At 35.4% G+C, this 25,351-nt stretch overlaps 2 protein-coding genes across 4 annotated transcripts in view; both read right to left on the bottom strand.

Annotated features, from left to right (window-relative positions):
• Nucleotides 1–1,324: 1,324 nt before the first annotated feature.
• Nucleotides 1,325–1,969, bottom strand: LOC131163456 (protein PHLOEM PROTEIN 2-LIKE A9-like). Its single transcript, XM_058120046.1, has 2 exons — nucleotides 1,937–1,969; nucleotides 1,325–1,693 (listed from the first exon to the last, which is right to left on the bottom strand). The coding sequence occupies exons 1-2, from the start codon at nucleotides 1,967–1,969 to the stop codon at nucleotides 1,325–1,327; spliced, it is 402 nt and encodes a 133-aa protein (XP_057976029.1).
• Nucleotides 1,780–25,351, bottom strand: part of LOC131163744 (disease resistance protein At4g27190-like) — a 52,181-nt gene continuing 28,609 nt past the window's right edge. For all 3 annotated transcript variants that reach the window (XM_058120450.1, XM_058120449.1, XM_058120451.1), the window contains one exon: nucleotides 1,780–3,772. In XM_058120450.1, the coding sequence (XP_057976433.1) occupies nucleotides 2,136–3,772 (1,637 nt within the window). In that variant the 3' untranslated portion in view covers nucleotides 1,780–2,135. The remainder of the gene's footprint in view (nucleotides 3,773–25,351) is intronic.

Raw genomic sequence — 25,351 nt, 5'->3', positions numbered from 1 at the left:
GATTTGTAAGACATTTAAAATCTCTCTCTCTCTCTCTCTCTCTCTCTCTCTCTCTCTCTCTCTCTCTCTATATATATATATATATATATATATTCTAAGGGTTTAAGAGCACTCTCAACTTATTTACAAAATTAACAAATTGTCTCACTATCCTTCTTCCTTTTAACACAAAAGTCTCTTACCAAATTTATTTTTTAAATCTATGTGTACTCTTAACTTATTTATCAAGATAACGAGCTGCTTCTCTATCCTTTTTTTCTTTTTAACACAAAGGTTTTATTTCCCTTATTTTGTTAATAATAGAGATTATTATTATAAAAAAAAAAACACCATTTTTAAGAAAATAGCTGTAAACATTCAATGTGAATAGAAAAATTAATATTTGAAATAAAATTTCATTTCAAGTGAATTTATTCACGTACAACACATGTGCAGTGACTAATATATGAAACAATTATGCAAAAACAATGGAAGTGCTAGCAATAATATATGAAACGAGTATCAGACCAAAAGTTCAAAACAATCTGAAAAATCACGTCCACATCCAAACCATTTATTATGTGACACGTTTGAGTGGAATTTGATAGAAGCTGATCGATAGTATATACATTCCAGAACGGTTCTTATTTATTAATAGTTAGCTATAAACTCATAAGGTAAGGTCTCGGTTCAAATTTAGGTTAGTGGCGACTTCATTTCAAATTTCAATATCTATTACCGCTTGCAACTCCGGACCCTTTATCCGGGACATTGCGACAATACATACTTGCTCATTGTTTAAATTCAGGGTTGATTGTTGAATTTGCTGAAGGTAAAATTCAAATTCCTTTTTTAAGCTTCATATATACCTAGGATTATCTATTGGTATAGTACCGTTCACTACTTGATTGTGTGGTGATTGATATTGTTGAAAGGTTTAAAATAAACCACTCTTTCACGTAATAACTTTTAAAATACCTAATCCACCCCTGCCCCCACAAAGTGATGTTGCGAGGCCATTCTTAATGTTGATCCTTGCCTAGCAATGCTAAATTCATAGTTTGGATTCTTTTGATTCCAGGACCCCATGCCAGATTGAAGGATAGACATATTCCCATTGTATAAATGCCTATGCCTATAAAATCGCTGTCCCTTCATTGTATGCAGCGCATATAAGGATGTATTCATTTGTTTATAAAAACAGTAGTATGTATGACTGCGCATTATTATAAATAGATATATATATCTATATATATATATATATATATTGGAAGGGCGAAGGCGATGCAGGTGGATGGGAGATTGGCATGATTTAATCCATGGTAGAGCAGCTGGATCTGCTATTCTATTTTTTTGCTTCTTCTTGAACAAAGGCATGATGGATTCGCAGTCCTCCTTTCCACTTTCCTGTCCAAACTTCGTACATACCAAAGAAAAGGTCTGTGATTCCAGATGCCGCATTGTCTGGTGGATCTACATCCAGGCCTCCTTGGGGAATCTGAAATCTCTCGTTCGCGCTCTTCTGCTGCTCCTGCAAGTTCACTTTACTCCACACATACTTTCCGCTTGCACCCATTTTTGCCATCAAAAACAAAGGGCTGCCATTCCACCCGAATGCGTCAGGTCTCATCGATACTTCGAACTTTACATTGTAACTTTTGCGAGGATCAACCCGCACCTTCCCCGTCACTTCAAGCCAGCACACTTGTAGCAACTACGCTCACCACACAATCATCATCATCATCATCATCATCATCATCATCATCAATCATATCGTCGTCACCATACTAGTAGACAGACTTTTTAATTAATGATCATTATAATCAACGCACCTATTAATATCAAATCATGCGACACAGAAAGATGTCAGACTTAGTTTATACATTCCAGAACAGGTTCTTATTTCTTAATAGTTAGCTATAAACTCATAAGGTAAGGTCTCGGTTCTTATCTTTGCGAGTCCACAGCCACCATCTAATGCTGCTTGCATGGCTCAAGCTCCATGCTTTGGATATTGATTTACTCTACAATGAACTCTATTATGGGGACAGTAAGCCACTTGAAACAACTTCTTCTCCACGCTAATGGGCCCTCATGACATTTGATCAGCTAGAAGTATGCTAGACGCTCCCTCAATTCATGGGTATGAGAATTAATCATGTGGCTTTATTTTCGATTATGTCGAGGGGTGATTCAATTGGGATAAATATAGCAGCCAAACATTCTGGCCGGCAAATTTCCCACTCCAGTGCATCCCACCAGTGTCTCTCACCCTTGATAGTCTTCAACTTTTTGCTAGACAGTTCTCCATGTGAAAAACTCTTGAGCTTTGGGCAGTCATAAATGCTCATCCATTCTAACTCTGGTGCAATGCGTAGGCCACCAGATAGATTAGTCAATTCCGGTGTGAAATGAAGTGATATCTTTTTCAACTTTGGAAGTAAATAATCTGATTTTAAGCATTGGAATTTCTGCTCCGTAGGGTTTTCCCAGCTTACTAAGCTTTTTATGGCCGGGCAATCTTCAACTATGAGTTCTTGCAAGTTGCTGAAAACAAGAAGCAACCCCCGTGTGAAAATGGTAGCCAACTGTGGACACGTACGCAAGTTTAAGGACTTCAAATGCAAAAAACACCTAGTCTGCACTGGCCCCGCCCATATGGTTCTTAAATTTTTCATGTAGTAAATATTTAAGTATTCTAGCGATTCAAGCCCAATTCTAGTTCCTTTGGGGATATCTTCTCCATCTATGATTGCTTGAATCTCATTACATTCCCCTAGTATACAACATTTCATACGCTTCATATTTTCAATCCCAAATTCAGACAACTGCTTAGCAGTTACATGGCGATCTAGGTGAAATGCTGTTGCATGTCCAAGCACCTTTCTAATTTCTTCTCCAGGGATTCCCTCACCGCATACATATGTTAAGCATCTCCGCCATCGCTTTAGCTCAAATTCAACATCATGGAGGAGTCGAGATATGATCCGTTTGACATGATGACCAACAATAACTCTAAATTGAACCAATAGATTTCGGGATACTAGAAACTTTGATGTAAACTTCCATTGCAACATCCCCAGTAGTTCCACCTTTGGAAAGTAGAATTTGAGAAATCCGAGTCTCTGCAAGCAACAAATTTCTTCCATTACATTTTCCACAATTATGTGCCACCGCTCATCATCTGGATTCACATCTATACATAATTCTTCTAATTTCCAGAGAGATGATATGACCCAGCGAGGAATCATGGTTCTCGACTGCTCACTTTTCTTGCCACAATTCATATATCCATAGAATGAGACTTTCAAGCATTTGAGTTTTGTCAAATTTCTAATTTCTCCAGGTAGATCTATAATCTCTGTCCCTTCAAGATCAAGTACCTCAAGATGCTTAAGCTCTCCAACTTTTGGCGACAGCACCATAAAACTCTCACAGTCATTTAAATAGAGTTCTTTGAGGCTGACCAGCCCAAATAGCGACAGTGGCAATGACTTGATACTAGTCTTGGACAAGTTGAGGAGTTGGAGGGCAGGCATGTGTTGAAAAAATGCAGAAGGAATGGTTCGCAATTTGTAGTTTCCTTGTAGGACCAATTTTGAAAGCTTTGGGCATCTTGGGTTCTCAGTTAATGTTGACAATTCACTATTCACCAAGTGGACCTCCACAGTTCTCTCCCACTTATCATCATTCGGTGGCATTAATTCTTCACCACTTTGCTCAATACGCAATCCAGCTTCTCGTACAGTCACTTTTCTCTCACTCATCGAATGTCCAGATGACCCGTGCATCCCTGGAACAAATGGATGTGAGGGAAGCCATTGATTGTGAACTAGAAGAATTTAGAAATTAGAAAGTAAAACAAGCATGAGATACGTATAATGTTACAAATTAAAACCCAAACTAGTATTGCAATAAAATTCTTCCATCCATGTGAAGAATCATAGGTGTACAAGAACTAATTAATATACATGAACAGGTTACATCAATTTTCCTCTTAACAAATATTGGTGTTTTGCCAATATATATTGATTCATGCATTGATTTATGTATAAGTGATGCTCTATGCGCAAAACAAGTTCACCTCTTCAGCTCTTCCACAACAAAGTCAATTTCATAATCACCTTTCATTGTATAAATTCCACAAAAATCTTTTATTTGTAAAGCATTTTCCAAAATGCATAACCATTCTTCTATTCTTCAACAGATGAAGTAGATAAAGAGTTTTTTTAATTCGTGGCCAAAGGGCTTCCAAGCTGTGCGCCATTGTAAGTCCATTTGCTCACAGTCAAATTCTCATGTTTGCATCCAACAGGTGTATAAGGTCTCCAAGCTACGTTAATATATTATAAGGTATTGATATAGGACAAGAAGCAAGACCTTGGGAAGATCCTTGCTAGAGAATAATTAAGAGTTGGGTAAAGGAATTGTTGAGTTTAGTTAGTAGTTTATCATGTGTTTAGTTTAATTAGTTAGCATTATGTGTATTTGGGGGCTTGTTTATAATATTTCTATATTCTAGGAGTGCAAAAAAAAAAATTAGCGGGAGGGGTTAAATATATTAACTTTAACTTCTTGAATTTGAATGAAAAAAATTCATATTTATATTTTTCTTCTATTTATTTATTTCCATTTATAATTATAAATATTTATTTTTTTTTTTACTACTATTACTTTTTTCTCTTGCCTTCTAATTCATACTCTGTAATTCTGCGCCTCTGTTTTAATCTCTTTGTGCTTCTCTATCTCCTCCTCTCCTTCTTCTCTTCTTCTATATATCTCCAATGATTCCCTTAGTTCTCCACTTTTCTCAAATCTCATGCCTTTTCTGTTTCCTGATATGATCTCCCTCTTTTCTATTCTGTTTATTTCTTTCTTCCTCCTCCCTTCTTCTATCTTCTTTCTCATCTCTTCTTCGTTCTATACTTCTACCTCACTCCTATATCTCTCTTATTCCAATTCCTGGTTCTCTGTTTGAAATTTTTGTGAAAAAAAAAAAAATCATTGCAGCTCTGAACAATTTTCAAAATCCCAGTCATGTCCCCAAATCTTTGAACAACACTTTCCAGCAACCATGCTGCAACACCACCCACATCATCAAACAAGAGCACCCTGACACCCCTTTCCCTACAATTTCATCACCGTCGGATCACCGGAAAAGCCCCACACACCAGCAGAATGTTGATCAGCGGACGACCCTTCAAAATCCCCAACACCCTATAATTTTCTCATCACACCACCACCACCACTGTACTCCCCTTTCATGGATCTCCCTTTACCCCAAAAATCATTTCCGAAAAGTCACTGCTGGCAACTCGCGCACCCACGCGCCGGCGATGCACATGAGCATACTTGTAAGAATCGTCTGCAACTGCCAAATCACAAGAAATTGATTTCAGCCATGAGAAATTGGTGTTTTCTCTTCAGATTTTGATTTGCAGCATGACATTTGGTTCCCAACTTGATACATTTGGTATGATTATTTGCTACAAGAAGTGAGAAATTCTCCCTGCCAGCACTAAAAACCAGGTTCTATTGCCACATCTTGTGAATTTTCAAGGTGAATTTGTTTCATTTCAGCATGACACTCAAGATCTAAGGAGAACTGAGGATAGTTCTTGAAAATTGGGAGTCAAGTTTATGGTATTGCACTACTGGATTGAGTATTGTGGGAAGGTCTGTTAAGAACTTTTGGCAATAATAGTGATATATAGTTGGAGTGTAGATAAGTATAAATCCAGAAATATGGTGACAAATTATTTTGCAAAGAAATGCCATTTATAATACCTTGGGCACAATTTCAAGCTTTTCCACACATTTCTCAAGTGTCGAGGAGATGTATGCAATTCATCATTGATAGAAGATGTCCACTGAATGTGGTTCTAGAATTGGAGAATAATTAAGAAGAGTTGGATCAAGGAATTATTTAAGTTTAATTAGTAGTTTATTTTATATGTAGTTTAATTAGTATAGTATTTGGGGGCTTGTTCGTAGTATTTGTGTATTCTATAGGCATAGTTGTCAAATCAAGATTCAAATTGTGAATCAGAACCCCAGTTTTATAAATAGAGAATCAAGAATCGAATCGAATCATTAGATTCGGTGCAAAATTTGAGAAATTGATTCCTAATGACTTGCACATATGTAAAACAAGTAAAATAATAAAATGCATTGAAATATCAACAAATATGGATCATTCATGTTGATAATTGGAATGGCGCTTACCTTCGAAGAAGTTTTGTAGGTCTAAATCCTACCATGATCCATTTAACTCGTACATATATTAATATAAAAGGAAAACTAGCGTGATAAGCAAGATATATGATGATCTAACCATTCAACCTCTATCAAGTATCAAGTTAAACTAGTTTCTATGAAACAATAACACTTGTTATGTGACTCAAAACTAAAGCCCTAAGTGTAAGAGTTCAAAATACACTAAAAAGTACGAAATAATGAAAAAAAAAATAAAAATTGAACTTCATGCTTATGGTGTAAGTTTACATGTTTAACAATAAAAATTCATGTGCATTTTTTTTTTTTTTTGAAAAAAAAAAACAATAAGGAGAGGAAACAAGAAAAACTCATTGAAAAATTGAACTTTATGATTTTGAAGGAAATGAATCAATAAAAAAGAATAAAAATTTGAACTTTATGGTGTACTAGTATGTAATAAGAGAATTCATTTTTAATGCATGGGTTAGCTCTAACAACTAAAACAAGAAGAGAAAGTAAATTAAAAAAAAAAAAACATAAACAAAACTTACTAAAATATAAAAACTAATGAAAATCAGATCTTTAAATCCAGAGGAGGGGAGAGGGCAACGTGCTAACCAAAAGATCACCCACCTAGTTGACTTTGGTTTTCTTTTCGAAATAGATTTCCTTCTCTAACTCTAGTTTTCTTCTAATCTTATCTAATGCTAGAAAGAAGGGGTGCAGAATGAGAGGGCCAACAAACTTCTTTTTTCCCTTTTGGAGGACAAAACTCATGTAAATAGCAAATTGAAAGCCACCATGAAAGAAACAAAAAACAAAAAAAAGGTTTAAAAATATTTAAGTTGGGTTTTAGAGGAGTTGCATTTGAATTTTACGATTTGATTCACCGATTCACCACGTGAATCATACAATTCACCTTGATTTACTGTCGTCTGCAATTCTACCATGCGATTTGAATTGATTTATGCCTTTCTCGATACGAATCATACGCTTCGAATCGAGAATCGTACGATTCTAACAACTATGTCTATGGGTATGTGTTGGGATACAGAATGGCTGAAAATACTTCTCTATTTTCTCATTGAAAGATGTACAAATATTTATACAAAAAAGGGGAATATGAAAACAGAATAAAATTGTTACAGGTGGTTGTATAGAAATAGAAAAAGGAATAACTAATTACAAAAAGGAATAACAGATTCGGAGCTTCCAGATTTGTGCAAGTCAGTTGTTTGTGAAAAGTCCTCAGTGAGGGTAGCTAGGTTGAGTAGATTATTATGCCCCTTCGAGTCTAACAGTGTATCTACAACATTGAAACTTGACTTGAATCGAAGGAATTTGTTAGCAACAAATGGTTTCGTGAGGACATCGGGAATTTGATCTTTGGAGCTAATGAATGAGACTTTAAGTGAGTTGGCAGCGGCCCTGTCTCGAACAAAATGATAATCAATGTCCATGTGTTTTGTTCTTGAGTGATATACAAGATTAGCTGAGAGGTACGTCGCCCCTAGGTTGTCACTCCATAAAGTAGGGGCTTGAGAAAGCCTGATGCCAAGTTCACACAACACTGTTTGTAACCAAATGAGTTCAGCTGCTGAGGAAGCTATTGATTTGTACTCAGCTTCTGTTGAAGATCTAGCAACAATTTGTTGCTTTTTGAAGCTCCAAGAAATGAGGTGTTTGCCAAGGTAGATGCAAAAGCCTCCCATGGAACGACAATCATCTGGACAACCCCCCCCCCCAATTGGCATCCGAGTAAGTTTGAAGAGTGAGACTTGAATTGGATGCAAAAAATAGACCATCATGGCTTTCAAATATTTGAGTATGCGCTTCACGACACTCCAATGAGGTTCTTTGGAAAAATCCATGAATTGACAAACCTTGTTGATTGAGTAAGAGATATTAGGTCTTATAACTGACTGAGAGATATTGCAAGCCTCCCAAAATGATGTTGTAGAGACCTGCAAAATATAATAATTAAAATAAATAGGGAAAAGAGGAAGAAGGTTGTGCCCAAACTGTCGACGGTTTCGTGGGGAAGTAGGGAAACCGTTGACGATTTTGTATTTACCGCAGTAGGGTAACAAGGTAAATGGTTAAAAGGTTTGGTTAAAGACCAAACCGTTGACGTTTTTTGTGACACCCAGAAAAAACGTCAACAGTTTTATCTGGCAGTGCTGAAGTTATAAAATCCTGCGAGCTTGATTTGGTCATAAGAATTTATTTCCTCTCTCCCTCTCTCTCTCTCTCTCTCTCTCTCTCTCTAAACCCACGAACATCCTCCCACTTCTCTCTACAATTCTACTCCAAATTAAGACCGAATCGACGATCAAAAACCACTATGAGGATCAGAGATTGATTCTCTACAAGTTCACCGGAGCAGAATTTTGATTTAAGGAGTTCAGGCACCATCCCAAAACTGAGGTAAGGATGTATTTTGGGTGTTTTTTGGTGGTTTATCTGGTTTATTAGATCTATAGGCTTAAAATGTGAATATGATGATTATTCTGGGAATTTAGTTGATTGATTGGGGAATATATGTGTAATATCGGGGTTTTGAAATCACGAACGCCGTAGGCATGGGATATAAAAAAATAGTAAATAAGTCTTAGTTAGTCAGGTAAGGGAAATATGTTATGCCAGTTAACATAGAGATTTTTATCAGTAAAATATTTTATATAAAATTATATGTTATTGGGTTATGATTTTTTAATAATTCATAATATGAGAATGTGGTTTTGAAATTATGTGATTTCAGGACAAATACTATCGCTTATAAATCATTTGTATAAAGAAGAAAAAATATAGATTATAATACACGAGATTTATTTATTTAATTGTGTGACATAAGAAATATTAGTCTAGCATAGAGTTTCATACAACTTTTATAGAACTGTGATTTACAGTATTATAGAGATATGATTCACAGTTATTATAGAAAGTGATTTACAATTATTATAGAGATAAGATTTACAGTTAATAAAGTGTTGTGATTTTTATAGTGTTTTATAGAACCATGATTATACAGTGCTTTATAGAACCATAATATGCAAATTATAGAACCATGACACACTGAAATATAGTTTATACAGATATACAGTTATTATAATGTCATGGTTAATACAGTGAATTACAGAATCAGGGTAAAATAGATAGATATTATATAGAAATAGTATTACATAGTATCAGACCCTGATGGACCAGAGCAGCTTATAGAGCACGGTACTGTAGCTAACATAGTATAGTTAGTGCACTCATACGTCTCAGATAGAGTATGGTGTTGGATGCCGATTGTGCTCGAGGAGAGTAAAGGGCTCCCTAACGTCCAAACCAGGTGGAGCAGGCCTTTCGTGCTACAGATATACATAGTTTGACTAGCACTAGTAGGCCAACCATTATTTAGTCCAACCTACGAACCGCACAACTCTATCATGAGGGGTTAAACATGACACACGGTTATCCATCCAGGAAAGTTTTCATAGTTATGTACATATATAGTATTTATAGAAAATAGAGATTACATATTATAGATAGAAGTATAATTGAATAGATAACTCAAAAATTCTGTATTTTAAATGACATAGGTGTGGGTTATTGTACAAATACTTTTAAATGATATCTCATTTATAGTTTAATTAAAGGCATATTATGTGTATAATATCATCTGCCACATACTGGTAATAACATATTTCTTCTTATTGAGAGGTGTCTCACCCTAGTATTATATACATTTCAAGTAACCCAGAGAGACAAGCAAGGCCGGCTCAGTGATAGAGGAGGCGGCTGAGTTGACATAGATTTGGGGTGAGTTTTGGGCAAAGTAGTAGGGTTAACCAACCCTCAGCATTTTAGGATTTTTGGAAAGGTTGTATATGTATGTATGAGTTGATCTGTTAGTACTCTGGTATTGTGAAATTTGGTTTATGGTTTGGATATTTATGTTTTCCGTTGCGTAGGTAGTATGCATGGAATGCACAAGTTACCACGACACCCACTTTGGGCCCGTGATGATGATATGATTATATTTACAGAGTATCAGAGTTACGTTATATAGCTTGACAATGTTTATAAGGAAAAAAAAAACGAAATGATTCGAATTTTGGGGTCGCTATAAGTTTGGTATTAGAGCCTAGGTTGCTAGGTTATGTAGACTTTAGTGTACAGTGGAAAAAATTACCAGAGTATAGGAATGAAATGTGGATGAGGGTAGAAATGAGTAGACTTGGATTTTGGAAAAGTTAATACAAGGGATTAAGATGAGAATTTACGGTTTTGTCTCACGATTTGGAGATAGAAATTTTGGGGTGGTTTCTGTGATTTTCCTGGGGTGATGATTTCTGGAAAACCATAGTAAACTATCGTCGATTCCTATTTCCGAATGGTAAGATTGAACCTTAAATAAGTTAATGGGAGGTATGAGGATATTTTAGTTAGATTAATGTAAGAGTTGTATTATGAAGTCCAAATTCGCATATTATTCTTGTGTTATTACAGGATGGACCTAGGAAGTATCAGTGTACAAGATGGTGGTAATGGCGGCGTAGGCCCATCCAGTATGGGAGGCAATGACTCTGAACAGGTGCTTCACAGTGTGACATAGCAAGTAATGGCAAAAATCGCTCGAAACAACAGAAAATAGGGCTGCCCACTGACTGATCAAGGCTGCACGATCCATCAGTTCCAGGAGGAACTAATCCGGAAGTTGCCGAAAATTGGATGCAAGAGATTGAGAAAACACTGTCGGTGCTACACTGTACTGATGAACATGGGGTCCTATATACTACATATAAGTTGACAAGTGCGACCAAGATATGGTGGACAGCTGTGAAGTTGCTTGAGGAACAGAGACATGTACCAGTGGCCATGACTTGGAACCGATTCAAGGAGATGTTCTTTGATCGTTACTATCCTGCCACTATTAGAGAAGCTAAGGTAGCATAATTTCTGAATCTGACGCTGGGGCAACTGACGAACCAACAATATGCAGCAAAGTATATCGTGCGGTCACATTTTACTCCCTACATCGTCTCAGATGAGGCTAAGAAGGCGAGAATGTTTGAGAGGGGCTTGAGGCAAGAAATCTATAAACAGGTGGCAGTTCTTAAGGTGCAGGATTTCTCCAAATTGGTGGACAGGAACACAGTGGCAGAGGAAAGTAGCCAGAGGGATGTGGGGACACTGAGTCAAAGAAAGAGGCTCACGCCTCCGGGATTCTAGGAAGGGTCCAGTAGGGGCCCTTAGAGGGGAGACAGATACGATAGAGCTCAGAGGCAGGAGATGGGAGATCATGGGTACCATGGCAAACAAACATACCCTATTTGCCCCAAATGCGGTAGAAGGCATATGGGAGAATGCCGGTTGGGAAACAATGTTTGCTATAGATGTAGAAAACCCAGACACATAGCGTGGGAATGTTGTTGGCCACTGAACAGTGCACCAGCCCCTGGACAGATCAGAGGACATAACTAGGCACCCATGGGTGGCAGCCAGCAGAGGAACACAGCCCCAGTGAGGGTCTATTCGTTGACGCCGAGAGATGCTGAGGCTGCAGGTGATGTCGTGACAGGTATTGTTATTGTTTTATCATATAAAGTTATTGTTTTATTTAACTTAGATACCACCTATTTGTTCATGTCGTTGGAGTATGTCAAGTTGATTGGAGTTAAGACATAGTTACTAGATACTGATTTGTCAGTAGCCATGCCAACGGGATCAGTAATGAGATGTAGAAAGGTGCTTAAAAACTATTTAGTGGGCATTTAGGAGAAAATATTACCAGCCGATCTTGTGGTATTAGACATGCAGAGATTCAATATGATATTGGGTATGGACTTATAGGCAGCTAACTACACTAGCATTGATTACCATAAAAAAGAGGTGATCTTCAGACCCTCAGAACAGCAGGAATTTAGATTTGTGGGATTGTGTGTGCACACCTCGTCACAGTTAGTGTCGGCCATTTAGGCCAGGAGGCTACTCCAGGATGGTTGCCAAGGTTATGTAGCTTATATAAAAGAGATGCTAGAGGAAGAATTGAAATTTACTAATATTCCAGTAGTCAAGGAATATTCAGATGTATTTCCAGAAGAGTTACCTGATTTACCACCAAATCAGGAGATTGAGTTTGCCGTGGATTTACTTCCGAGAACAACACCGATATCTAAAGCACCCTATAGAATGATCCCAGTCGAGTTAAAAAAGCTAAAAGTCTAGTTGCATGAGTTGTTAGATAAAGGGTTTATCAAACCTAACGTGTTGCCCAGGGGAGCGCCAGTGATGTTTGTAAAGAAGAAAGACAGAACGCTAAAAATGTGCATCAATTATAGGGAGATAAATGGAGTGATGATAAAGAATAAGTATGCTATTCCTAGAATTGATGATTTATTTGATCTGTTACGGGGAACCCAGGTCTACTCCAAGATTGTTCTTCGGTTGGGATACCATCAGGTGAAAATTAAAATAGAGGATATCCCGAAGACAGCATTCAAGACCAGATATGACCACTACGAGTTTCTAGTTATGTCATTTGGTTTGACTAATGCAATCGCAACGTTTATGGACTTGATGAATCGGGTATTCCATCAATAATTGGATCAGTTTGTTGTCATATTTAGATGATATACTGGTCTATTCAAAGAGTTTTAAAGAGCACTAAGATCATCTGAGAGTAATACTGTAGGTACTAAGAGGAAAGAAGTTATACGCTAAGTTCAAGAAAAGTGAGTTTTAGCTAAGGCAAGTCACTTTCCTCAAACATGTGATCTTTGGGGATGACATATTAATAGATCCAAGCAAGATAGAAGTGGCAGTGAACTAGATGAGACCAGGAAATGTTCAAGAGATCAGAATTTTCATAGGTCTGATAGGGTACTACCAACGTTTTGTGGATAATTTTTCTAGATTATCAGGTCCACTGACATGGATCACAAGGAAAAATGTGAAATTTGAATAGACTAATGAGTGTGAGCAGAGCTTCCAAGAGTTGAAACAGTGACTTGTCACTACACCGGTGTTATCTATTCCATCAAGGGAGGATGAATTTGTTATATTCAGTGACGCATCCTAGGACTCGGGTGTGTGTTGATGTAGCACGAGACGGTTATTGCATATGCTTCTCGGCAACTTAAGGAGTATGAAAAGAATTATTCGGTATATGATTTGGAATTGGCTACCGTGGTATACGCTTTAAAGATATGGAGACATTATCTATATGGTGGAAAATGTGAGATATTTACTGATCATAAAAGTTTGAAATACTTTTTCACTTAGAAGGAGTTAAATATGAGGCAGAGGAGATGACTGAAGGTTATTAATGATTACGATTGCACCATCAATTACCACTCAGGGAAAGTAAACATGGTGGCTGATGCTTTGAACCGAAAATCAATGGGAGCAGCACTATCAGCAATGGTGATTCAACATCCGATTTAGATGGATTTGGAGAGGCTTGGTATGGAGTTGGTAGAGGGTGAGCATCGAACATTTATTGCCAACTTGGTACAACAGCCTACCCTACAGGAGAGAATTAAAGCTGCTCAAAGGAATGATGCAGAATTAGAAGAACTGACGGATAAAGTGTCAAACGGACAGGGAGTGGAGTTTAATATTTTTGGTAATGGAACTCTGAGGTTCCATACTAGGCTGTGCGTACCGGTAGATGCTGAAATTAAGAGGACTATCCTAGAGGAGGCATACAAATCCCTTTACACAGTGCATCCTAGAAGCACTAAGATGTATCGGGACCTCTAGGAGTCATTCTGGTGGAGTGGCATAAAGAAGGAGATAGCTGCTTTTGTGGAACAATGTTTGATGTGTCAGCAAGCAAAAGCTGAGCACCAGAGATCAGTGGGACAGTTGTAACCACTCCACATCCCTAAGTGAAAGTGGGATCATATCCCTATGGGTTTCGTTACAAGATTATCACTAGAGTTGCATGGGCAGAATGCCATTTAGGTGATTGTAGACCGACTGTCGAAGACTGCTTATTTTCTCCCTATTAAAGTCAACTACTCCATGAGCAGGCTGGCGGAATTATATATTCAGGAGATAGTTAGACTTCATGGGGTTCTGGTATCTATAGTCTCAGACTGAGACTCACGTTTTACATCACGGTTTTGGAGAAGTTTGCAGGAGGCTTTGGGGTCTCAGCTATCATTCAGTACAACATTTCATCCTCAAACTAATGGGCAGATGGAGAGGACGATCCAAATACTAGAAGATATGCTACCAGCATGTGTGCTGAACTTCAAGGGTAGTTGGACTCAGTTTATGTCATTGATTCAATTCGCGTATAATAACAACTACCATGCCAGCATTGGGATGACACCTTACAAGGCATTATATGGTAGATGTCATTCTCCGCTATACAAGGATGAAGTGGGTGAAAGGTGAGTTTTGAGGCCAGAATTGGTACAACAGGCATATAATAAAGTCCGACTTATTAGAGACAAGATTAGTGTAGCCCAAAGTCGACAGAAAAGCTATGCAGATAGTTGCCGCCGAAAATTGAAGTTTAATGTAAGAGACCATGTGTTCCTGAAAGTAGCACCGATGAGAGGAGTTATGAGGTTTGGGAGGAAGGTTGAGCTGAACCCAAGGTACATTGGCCCATTTGAAATACTTGAGAGAGTGGGTCTAGTTGCCTACAGATTAGCTTTACCACCAGCACTATCCAGGATGCATGACATATTCAATGTATCTATGCTGAGAAAATACGTCTCAGTTCCCTCTCACGTGATCAACTATGAGGAGTTAGAGCTTAGAGATACTTTAACATATGAATAAATACTAGTGTAGAATCTGGATAGGAACGAATATGAGTTGCACACCAAGAAAATTCCACTAGTGAAGGTATTGTGGAGGAATTATGCAGTGGAAGAAGCTTCGTGGGAGCTAGAGGAGGAGATACGACAGAAGTACCCACATCTGTTCAGTGGGGATCAACATTAGTCAGAAAAAGTAATAGTTTAGGTAAGGTAAGTATTGTTTCGATTTTATTTTATGCAGTGCAGGGTAATATATGTATAAATTGTGTTTTGGATTACATGATATTGAAAGTTAAGGTGTAGTCCCAATAGGGGGTAAATTGGGTTATTAAAAATTTTAGTTCTTTTTTTTGAATTCTTAACTTCTTGTTATTTATTAAACACATAGCAAAAACTTAATTAAATAATTAATCCACAAACCAACACTACAAGTAAACAAACCTTGAACAATCCAACAACCAATCAACAACTAAAGTAATCAATAACAAAATACCCAATCAAGATAGCTTTTTGGCAATTCTCAGCTTTTCCAAGAACTCAAGGTATTTGGTTGTATGAAGCCCTGTGAATATATGTAAACCCTGTGGTTAATGAAATTTGTTTGCACTCTCTTAACTAAGATTTCCACAAATGATTAAACAACGTACCCCCTTTTGGGTTTCCGCAAAAGTTTAATCAAAACGTACTTTCTTAAATTAAGAGTCTTCTTTAATCTCAGTTTTTGTTTTCAGCAACCTGCACTTTGCATACACACAACACAATGTATACATATGTTGAAAATAAAGAAATGAGTAAGAGAGACACTGAGATTTTTACGAGGTTCGGCTTATCCTCAGCCTATGTCCTCACCTTAGGCCAATACTACCAAAGGATTCCACTAGAACACTCCTTTTCGAGTGGAGCAAACCGTTACAAATTCCTCCTTAAGGGTAGAGCCCACTCTCCAAGCGATACCCTACACTTAGTCACTCCTTCAATAGGCTAGAGCAACACCTCTTCAAGCGATATCCCACGCTTGGTACAACAATCCAACAACCTGGACAGTCAATTCACTACAAGGAAACAAGAAACAATCGTTGTGTATAATAACACTCTCACAAAAGCATATTAGTACAATTTAAAGCACTATATACTTCGATATTCAAATATCAAAGGAAATAAGATTGAAGCTCAAGAGAATTTATCACTAGGATCTTCTCTAGATGAAAATTAGCAACTCACAAGCATAGAGATCAAAGAAGATTGATTCAGCACTTGAGAATTCTCAGCAAATCAGTATTGCAAGAGTTAGAGCAAGAAAAAGCTTTAAGATAGCAAGTGTGCTTTCAACTTTGAAACAGATTTTGAATTTCTTGGTGTGTTTGATTTGCTAAAATCATGTATTTATAGGCTCTTAAAAGTATTGATTCAGCACTTGAGAATTCTCAGCAAATCAGTATTGCAAGAGTTAGAGCAAGAAAAAGCTTTAAGATAGCAAGTGTGCTTTCAACTTTGAAACAGATTTTGAATTTCTTGGTGTGTTTGATTTGCTAAAATCATGTATTTATAGGCTCTTAAAAGTATTTTCGTGTTGCTCAAGATTACTTGGAGTATTTCCCATGTTTTCATTAAATTTGCAGCACAAGAAACCTTAGTTTGAATTTTAAAACATTTAAAATTTCTAACCGTTAACCGTGTTCAGTAGACTAAAGTGATGAATTCAGTCTTCTGAAGTACTTTAAAACATTGAAAAATTTAGTATGGAAATAGGGTCAGACGACTGGGGTGAAGGGTTCAATCTTCTAAGGGTGTACTGCCTCTTCTGTATTCCAATAGGAAATTGTTTAACAGACTGAACTTACTCTTCAGTCTTTTGAGGAAATTTTTCAGTAGATTGAAGTTAAACTTCAGTCTTCTAAGGCAATTCTTTAGTCTTCTAGAATTGCACTTTAGTTGTTTGGGCAGTCACTTTTCTAGTTTTTCAGTTTAGTTTTCAAAAGTTTTTCTTACTCTCTTGCTTTGATTACTTATAAAACTTTTTTCGAGGTTTTAAATAAGATCTCTAAGTCCATAATTAACCCCTAAAAAGTTTCAACATATTTCCATAAGATATTTTAATATGAAGTACTTACAACATGGTCTTAAAGCCTAAAACTCTAAGCTTGAAGTCTTCCATGATATATTGCTTTGTGTCCTCTTTTGACTTGAGCTTAAGTCAGCTTTAGATTTCTACGCACTTTACTCATGTTGACATTGCTTGAGCTATCTTTGGATCTCTTTGAATTCATGCCTCAATATTCTTTAAGCTTCATTTGATCATCTTTTTTTGGAGTATATGCTTTCAATGATCCTTGTGAGCACTTGACCTTGAGTTCACATACTTGAGTCCTAAAATATCATCACTTAACCAAAAATGTTAAGTTCCTCTGACTTGTTATCATCAAAACAAGATTTTAAGCCTTGTAAGGCCAACAATCTCCCCTTTTTTAATGATGACAAATAAGGTGCAAAAAATTGAGTAAGCCTTAAAAAGACTCTCCCTTAGAATAAGCATCAACTTAACAATATTTGCAATATCAAGATCAATTTCAATATTAATTTCAGTATCATGCTCATATATCAAAATCACATCATTCAAGATCCAATACTTTCATAGTTGACCCAATATATCAACTTAACAATATTTGCAATATCAAGATCAATTTCAATATCATGCTCATATATCAAAATCACATCATTCGAGATCAAGATCACATCATTCAAAATCAAATACTTTCATAGTTGATCCAAAATATACATGCTTAGGTATGCAGTATCATGCTCAATTTTTGCCCAAAATTTCTCCCCCTCTTGACATCAATCAAAAAGAGTAAGATATCAAGAAAAACGTATAAATACTAAAACAATGAGCAACCATAAGCAAAAGTATAGATCTAGTGAAGGCAAAAAATAGAAACTTTGCATTCAACATACAAAAAAAGATAGACAATAAGTTCCCCAAGTAGTATGAGAAAATACAAAAGATCGTATATCATAATTTTCAATGATTTTCAGTAATGAACATAAATCATGATATCATTATTTAACAATTCTAACTCCCCTTGAATGAAATGTATTTTATATTCAATAAATTCAAACTTTCATTCGTGAATTGTAAACTCTATATTCATGAAGATACCGATTGTCCTTTTAAATTTATCATGCCAGGCTTCAAATATTAATTTATTTCATATAAGTGCTCATGGATACCAATATAAAAAATAATACCAATATCATATCATGCGCTGCTCATGGATATCAAGTTTTCAACTCAAATCTCTCTCCCTCTTTATATCAACAAGAAGCTAAACCGAAATAAAGGTTCTAAGGACCAAAACAAATTTCACATTTAGATTGCAATACAAAGGTCCATAAGCCAACATATATTTAAATCATAATATGTTTATCTATTAGTCAATCATGCAAGAGATATATAATGTGATCCATCATTAGCATGCAAACTGATATGGTCAAGAACTAATTTCATACTCATATATCAATATCATATCAAGATTCATGCTTCATAATCATGCTCAAATTTGCAATGTATAGTGAGCCATAAAATCATCAATATAAGTCAAGTCATTATCCTGTCTTTGGCAATGTATACATGTCATCATTTTAGCATAGTAATAGCTCAATATTTAGTTTATATTATCATATCATTAGTATCTCACCACATATGCATATTAGAATATCAACATTTAGCATGTAAGTATATAGCATATCATATAAGCATGGAGCATATTATTATCATTTGTGCATTGTGCTACAATTTTGCTCAAATTGTTATCATGTTGCTCAAGTATCTCTCATTCTTAAATATCTCTCATTTTTCTTAATTACCTCTCATTTTGCTCAAATAACGCTCCCTCTTAATCAAAATATTCGTGCAATAAGCTCAATGTGCTTCAGATTTTCTTTCTTTTGATTTCATATGAATACCCAAAATTCATATTGCTTTCCAAATTTTAATACCTTCTAAGTTAAGCCTTGTACAAATCATCTTATGATTTTGGTCAACAATGCCGTTTTTGTTTTTATTTGTCTCAATGCTATAGTCGTCAATAAGCTCTTAAATTCATCTTTAAGATTTTCCATTTCAACTAGTTCAATATCCTTGTATTAAATTGGATTAAGTAGCTTTCTTAATTTCTCAAAGGGAATACCTAAAATCTATGGAGTCATTGGTTTATGAACTAGTCTTTCATCTTAGTACCCTACTTTCTTAGGTCTGGATGGTTTAAAAAGAGACTTTTCTTTTAATTTCCAAACTTGTTTTGTTTTCACACCCTTTCTCTTTAATGGATATTCAAACTTTATATGTCCCTTCTTCTTACATAAGAAGCATGTAGTGTGAGTATAAGCCTTAGAGGAGGTACTAGCATAATTTTTTGAGGCTTTTGTAAAGTACCCCATGTAAAGATTCTTTTTCCTTGTATTTTTAGAGGCTTTTGTATACCTTCATTCTTATTTTTCAATGATGTAAATCTTTTAGTCACATTAACTAAGATCTTTTGCACCTTGAATAGTTCATTTTGAAGTTCTTCATAAGATGGTATACTTTCATCATTGGATTTGTCAGATGAATCTTTGCAAGAATCATTAATTGATTTGGATGAGGAGCTTTCCTCATCATCCCATGCCATAAAGCAAGCGACCTCTTGGTCACTTGATTCATTGTCTGAAATACTTGTACTCATATTATCTCAAGTAGTGGCTTTCATTACCTTTTTCCTTTTCTTTTTGGAATCTTTCTTAAGTTGTGAACAATCCAATTTTATATGTTCAACTTTCTTACAATTATAGCATGTTGGAGGTTCATCCTTTGTTTTCTTTTTACTGATTTCCTTTTCTTTTTCTTCATCTGACTTTGAGTTCAGGATTTTTCTTGTAAATTTATTCTTCCTTCTAAGAATTTTTGCAAGTTTCTTGGATATAAAGGCTATTTCATTTTCATCCATCTCTTCTTCATCTTCATCACTAGAGTTTTCGTTTGATGCTTTAAAAGAAATGGATTCCTAGGCTTTAGATTTTCTACTTCTTTCATTTATAGCCATTTCATACGTGAGAAGGGATCCAATGAGTTCATCTAGTGAGGTGCTTTTAAGATTTCTTCCTTCTGTTATAGCTGTGGCTTGGTTCTCAAATGGGCGGAAGACCTCTAAGGATTTTATGGATCATCTCATAAGTGGAGTATGTTTTTCCGAAAGCGTTCAAGGAATTTATGATATGTGTAAACCTAGTATACATACTTTTTATGGTTTCATCAGAATTTATCCTAAAGGCTTCATATTCACTAATCAACATATCGATCATATTGTCTCTAACTTCTATGGTACATTCGTAGGTTACTTCAAGTTTATCCCAAATTTCTTTTGATGTTTTACAAGCCATAACTCTATTGAATTCATTAATATCAAGTGCACAATATAGAGCATTTATAGTACTAGAGTTAACTTGTAGCATTTTGTGATCTATTTTGGTCATCTCTTTTTCTTCCTTAGGAACCTCTTTTCCATCTACTAGTTTGGTAGGAATTAAGTCACCATGTGTGACAACCTTCCAAGCTTTCTGAAATTAGGAATAACTTCCCAAGAGGGGGGTGAATTGGATTCTAAAATTTTCTTTTAATTTCTTTTAAGATACCTTAAACTTCTTTTTTTTCTTTTAACCAATTCTTGACTTGTTTTTTTAATTCTTTAATCAATCAAGAACTTAGTTTTTTTATCCAATCAATAACTCAATTAAACAACCAATCAATTAAACACAATCGTCAAGCTAAACAATCAATTTATTTGTCAAGTACAAGTTAAACAAAAAACAACCAAACCAAGATATAAAGTATTTAGCACTTTGATAATATAAGATCTTGAGATAGTTTGTTTGTTTATATAAGCCCTGTGATTATGAATTTGAAAACCTTCTGAAGAATGTAATTTAATATTCAACAATCCTTTCACAAACACAATAAAACTTTTGTTGTCAACCCTAAATATATATATTTGAATCAAGCCATGTATATATGGATTTGCTTAATATGATGTTCAATACAACATTCAATCACTCTTTCCAAATATTCAAAACTCAAATAAACTTTTAGTTAATTGATCTTTGAGTGTTTAACCAAGAAACGTACTCCCGTATGGTTTCCGCAAGATATGATTTAACCAATGTACTCCCTTTCGGTTTTCGCAACCCAAATCAAAATTAAACTTTAAGTTTACTTGATTTCCAAATATGCGTAGTTTATATGATTTTCAAATTTAAACCATTCACTCAATTTAAATATGTGCTGAAAATAAAGAGTAGGGAAAGAAAGAGTGAGACTGAGATTTTTATGAGGTTCGGCTTATACCCAACCTACGTCCTTGCCTTTGGTAAACCACCAAAGGATTCACTAAACTTGTTCCTTTAATGGGCAGAACAAACCTTTACAACACTCTTTGGTTAAGGCTAGAGCCTGCCTTCTCCAAAAGATATCCCCTCGTCTAGTCACTCCTTAACTAGGCTAGAGCCCGCCTCTCTAAACAATATCTCTTTGCTTAGACAACGATCCAAAAAACCCTTGGAATCGTCAATCTAAAAGATACAAATCAAATAGATGTGTACAAAGAACTTGCTCCTCAAAGAGCTGGTTAGTACACCAATTACAACATAACTAATATACTTCAAAGTAAACAACAATATGGAAATTAACTTGAAGCTCAAGGAAGTATATCATCAATTAATTCTTTCAATGATTGAAAGATTTAGAATTTGTAGTACAATTATGGTGGAAGAAGATCAGCAAAGCTTAGTTGAATTCGTGCACAATGTGAGTTTGAGAGCAAGAGAGAGCCTTGAGAATTTGAGAGCAATTTGAGAGACTTTGAATTTTTTAAGAATTTGAATTCTTAGTTGTGTTGATTCAATGATCTTTGAAGCTTATTTATATACTTTAAAAAGTGTATAACTTGATCCCCAAGTGTCTTGAAATATTCCCTAAGTTTCCATAATTTTTGAGCCCCAAACAACCCCATTTAAAAATTTGACCGTTATGAGAAAATTCAAAACAGTCGCGTGACAGATGACTATCCATTTTGGGCAGTCGCCTGTCCAGTTAAAACAAAGGGGCAAAAAGGTGACAGTCATTTGTCCAAACCCACACAGATGCCTTAAAGTGCACTGACAGTCTACTGTCTAGTTCTTGACAGTCATCTGTCATGCTGTTAGCTTCGAACACCCTTTAGTCTTTTGATCATAACTTTTTCTTTATAATTTCAAATTTGATGATCTTAGTTTCAAATGAAAGCTAAGAGAAAATAATACAACTTTCATGTTGAACACATTTTAAAATAAGGATTGTTTAATGGAGAAAAATGTACATCAATGCAAATGTAGAAAAATTGACAGCACTTGAGAAATCCTCTTTTTGGTGCTTTTCATTCCAAAATTGATTCTAACCATTTTGAAACAATTTTTGACCTTATAAAAATATTTTCCAAGTATGTTCAAAGGTATCTAGGTCCAGTAAATTTACCTAAGAGTTTCATGCATCCATATTGAAGTTTTTTGAAGTACTTATATGAACTTTCCTAGAATTTTTCAATTCTTGAATTCCTTGAGGCCTTTATAGTTGTTTTATCTTTCTTTAAGCTTTCCACGTTGATCACTTGGGCTTTCATTCTTTGAAGCTGTTTCTTTAATATTCAATGCTCTCATGATCTTCAGGCTTTAAACTTTAAATCCATGCTTCAAGCTTGATATAATCATCCTTATCTGAGGTACAAGCTCTCACAAACTCTTTAACCTTGCATTCTTCATTTAGTCCTGAAAATACATCACTTAACACAACATGTTAAGATCCACTTGTTTTCTAGCATCAAAATAAGATGTTAAGCCTTATAAGGCCAACACTTTCCAATCCATAGTTTGAAGATAAATTCTCATACGTTGTTTCCAAAAAGTGTAATTGAGTCCACAAAAAATAGGTGGTCTTATTGAGGATTGACTCTGTCCAAAGGGAGCTACTCCTACATGTGCCATGTAGATCTTTATATAACTACTTTTTAAGATTTGTTATAACACGACTCTGATACTAATTGAAAGTTAAGGTGTAGTCTCAAGAAGGGGGGTGAATTGGGTTATTAAAAATTTTATTTCTTTTTATGAATTTTTAACTTCTTGTTAATTTATCAAACACACAGCAAAAAATTAATTAAGTAATCAATCCACAAACCAACACTACAAGTAAACAAACCTTGAACAATCCAACAACCAATCAACAACTAAAGTAATCAATAACAAAATACCCAATCAAGATAGCTTTTTGGCAATTCTCAGCTTTTCCAAGAACTCAAGGTATTTGGTTGTATGTAGCCCTGTGAATATATGTAAGCCCTATAGTTAATGAAATTTGTTTGCACTCTCTTAACTAAAATTTTTGCAAACGATTAAACAACATACTCCCTCTTGGGTTTCCGAAAAAATTTAATTAAAACGTACTTTCTTAAATTAAGAGTCTTCTTTAATCTGAGTTTTTGATTTTAGCAACCTGCACATTGCATACACACAACACAACGTATATATACGCTGAAAATAAAGAGAAGAGTAAGAGAGATACCAAGATTTTTACAATGTTCGGCTTATCCCTAGCCTACGTCCTCGCCTTAGGCCAATACCACCTAAAGATTCCACTAGAACACTCCTTTTCGGGTGGAGCAAACCGTTACAAATTCCTCCTTAAGGATAGAGCCCCCTCTATAAGTGATACCCCCCACTTGGTCACTCCTTCTATAGGCTAGAGTAACGCCTCTCCAAGTAATACCCCATGCTCGGTACAACGATCCAACAACCTAGACCGTCAATTCACTACAAGGAAACAAGAAACAATGTCTGTGTGCAATAACACTCTCACAAGAATAGATTAGTACAATTTAAAGCACTATATACTTCAATATTCAAATATCAGAGGAAATAAGATTGAAGCTCAAGAGAATTTATCACCCGGATCTTCTCTAGATGAGAATAGCAACTCAGAAGTATAAAGATCAAAGAAGATTGATTTAGCACTTCAGAATTCTTAGCAAATTAGTATTGCAAGAGTGAGAGCAAGAGAGAGCTTTGAGATAGCAAGTGTTCTTTCAGCTTTGAAACAAACTTTGAATTTTTTGGTGTGTTTGATTTTCTAAAAGCATGTATTTGTAGCTTTTTAAAAGTATTTTCGTATTGCCCAAGATTATGTGGAGTATTTCCCAAGTTTTCATAAAATTTGGGGCACAAGAAACCTTAGTTTGAATTTTAAAATATTTAAAATTTCTAACCGTTAACAGTTTTTAGTAGACTGAAGTACAGGGTTTAGTCTTTTATAATACTTTAAAACATTGAAAAATTTAGTCTGGAAACAAGGTCAAATGATTAGGGTGAAAGGTTCAGTCTTCTGAGGGTGTAGTAGCCTTTTCTGTATTCGAACAAGAAATTCTTCAGTAGATTGAACTTCTTCTTTAGTCTTCTGAGAAAATTTTTCAGTAGATTGAAGTTAAACTTCAGTCTTCTAAGGCAATTCTTTAGTCTTCTAGAATTGCACTTCAGCTATCTGGGCAGTCACTTTTTTTGGTTTTTTCAGTTTAGTTTTCAAAAGTTCTTTTTGTTCTCTTGCTTTGATTACTTATAAAACTTTTTCCGGGGTGTTAAATAAGGTCTCTAAGTCCATAACTAACCCCTAGAGAGCTTCAACATATTTCTATAAGATATTTTAATATGAAGTATTTACAACATGGTCTTAAAGCCTAAAACTCTAAGCTTGAAGTCTTCCATGATATATTGCTTTGTGTCCTCTTTTGACTTGAGCTTGAGTCAGTTTTAGATTTCTACGCACATTACTCATGTTGATGTTGCTTGAGCTATCTTTGGATCTCTTTGAATTCATGCCTCAATATTCTTTAAGCTTCATTTGATCATCTTTCCTTGGAGTATAAGCTTTCAATGATCCTTGTGAGCACTTGACCTTGTATTTACATACTTGAGTCTTGAAATATCATCACTTAACCAAATATGTTAAGTTCCTCTAATTTGTTATCATCAAAACAAGATTTTAATCCTTATAAGGCCAACATATATAGTGGGTTGTGGGAGAATTTTGGTTAGTAATTGTAATCTCCTAGAACCGCATGTGTAGCCACCTCATTCCTTCGCCATAAGTGAGGGTAATTAATAAAAGTACAACGATTTTTTTTCCCCCTTTAGAATTGGTACATGTATAGTCAACAAATTTCGAGGACGAAATTTTTAAAAGGAGGGGAGAATGTAGAGACCCAGAAAATATAATAATTAAAATAAATAAGAAAAAGAGGAAAATGGTTTGGGTAAAGGCTAAACCATTGACGGTT

Source organism: Malania oleifera, chromosome 9, assembly GCF_029873635.1.
Source record: "Malania oleifera isolate guangnan ecotype guangnan chromosome 9, ASM2987363v1, whole genome shotgun sequence".
NCBI classification, from domain to species: Eukaryota; Viridiplantae; Streptophyta; class Magnoliopsida; order Santalales; family Ximeniaceae; genus Malania; species Malania oleifera.
Note: the sequence above shows the minus strand (reverse complement) of the source record. Positions and strands in the feature narration are given on the sequence as shown.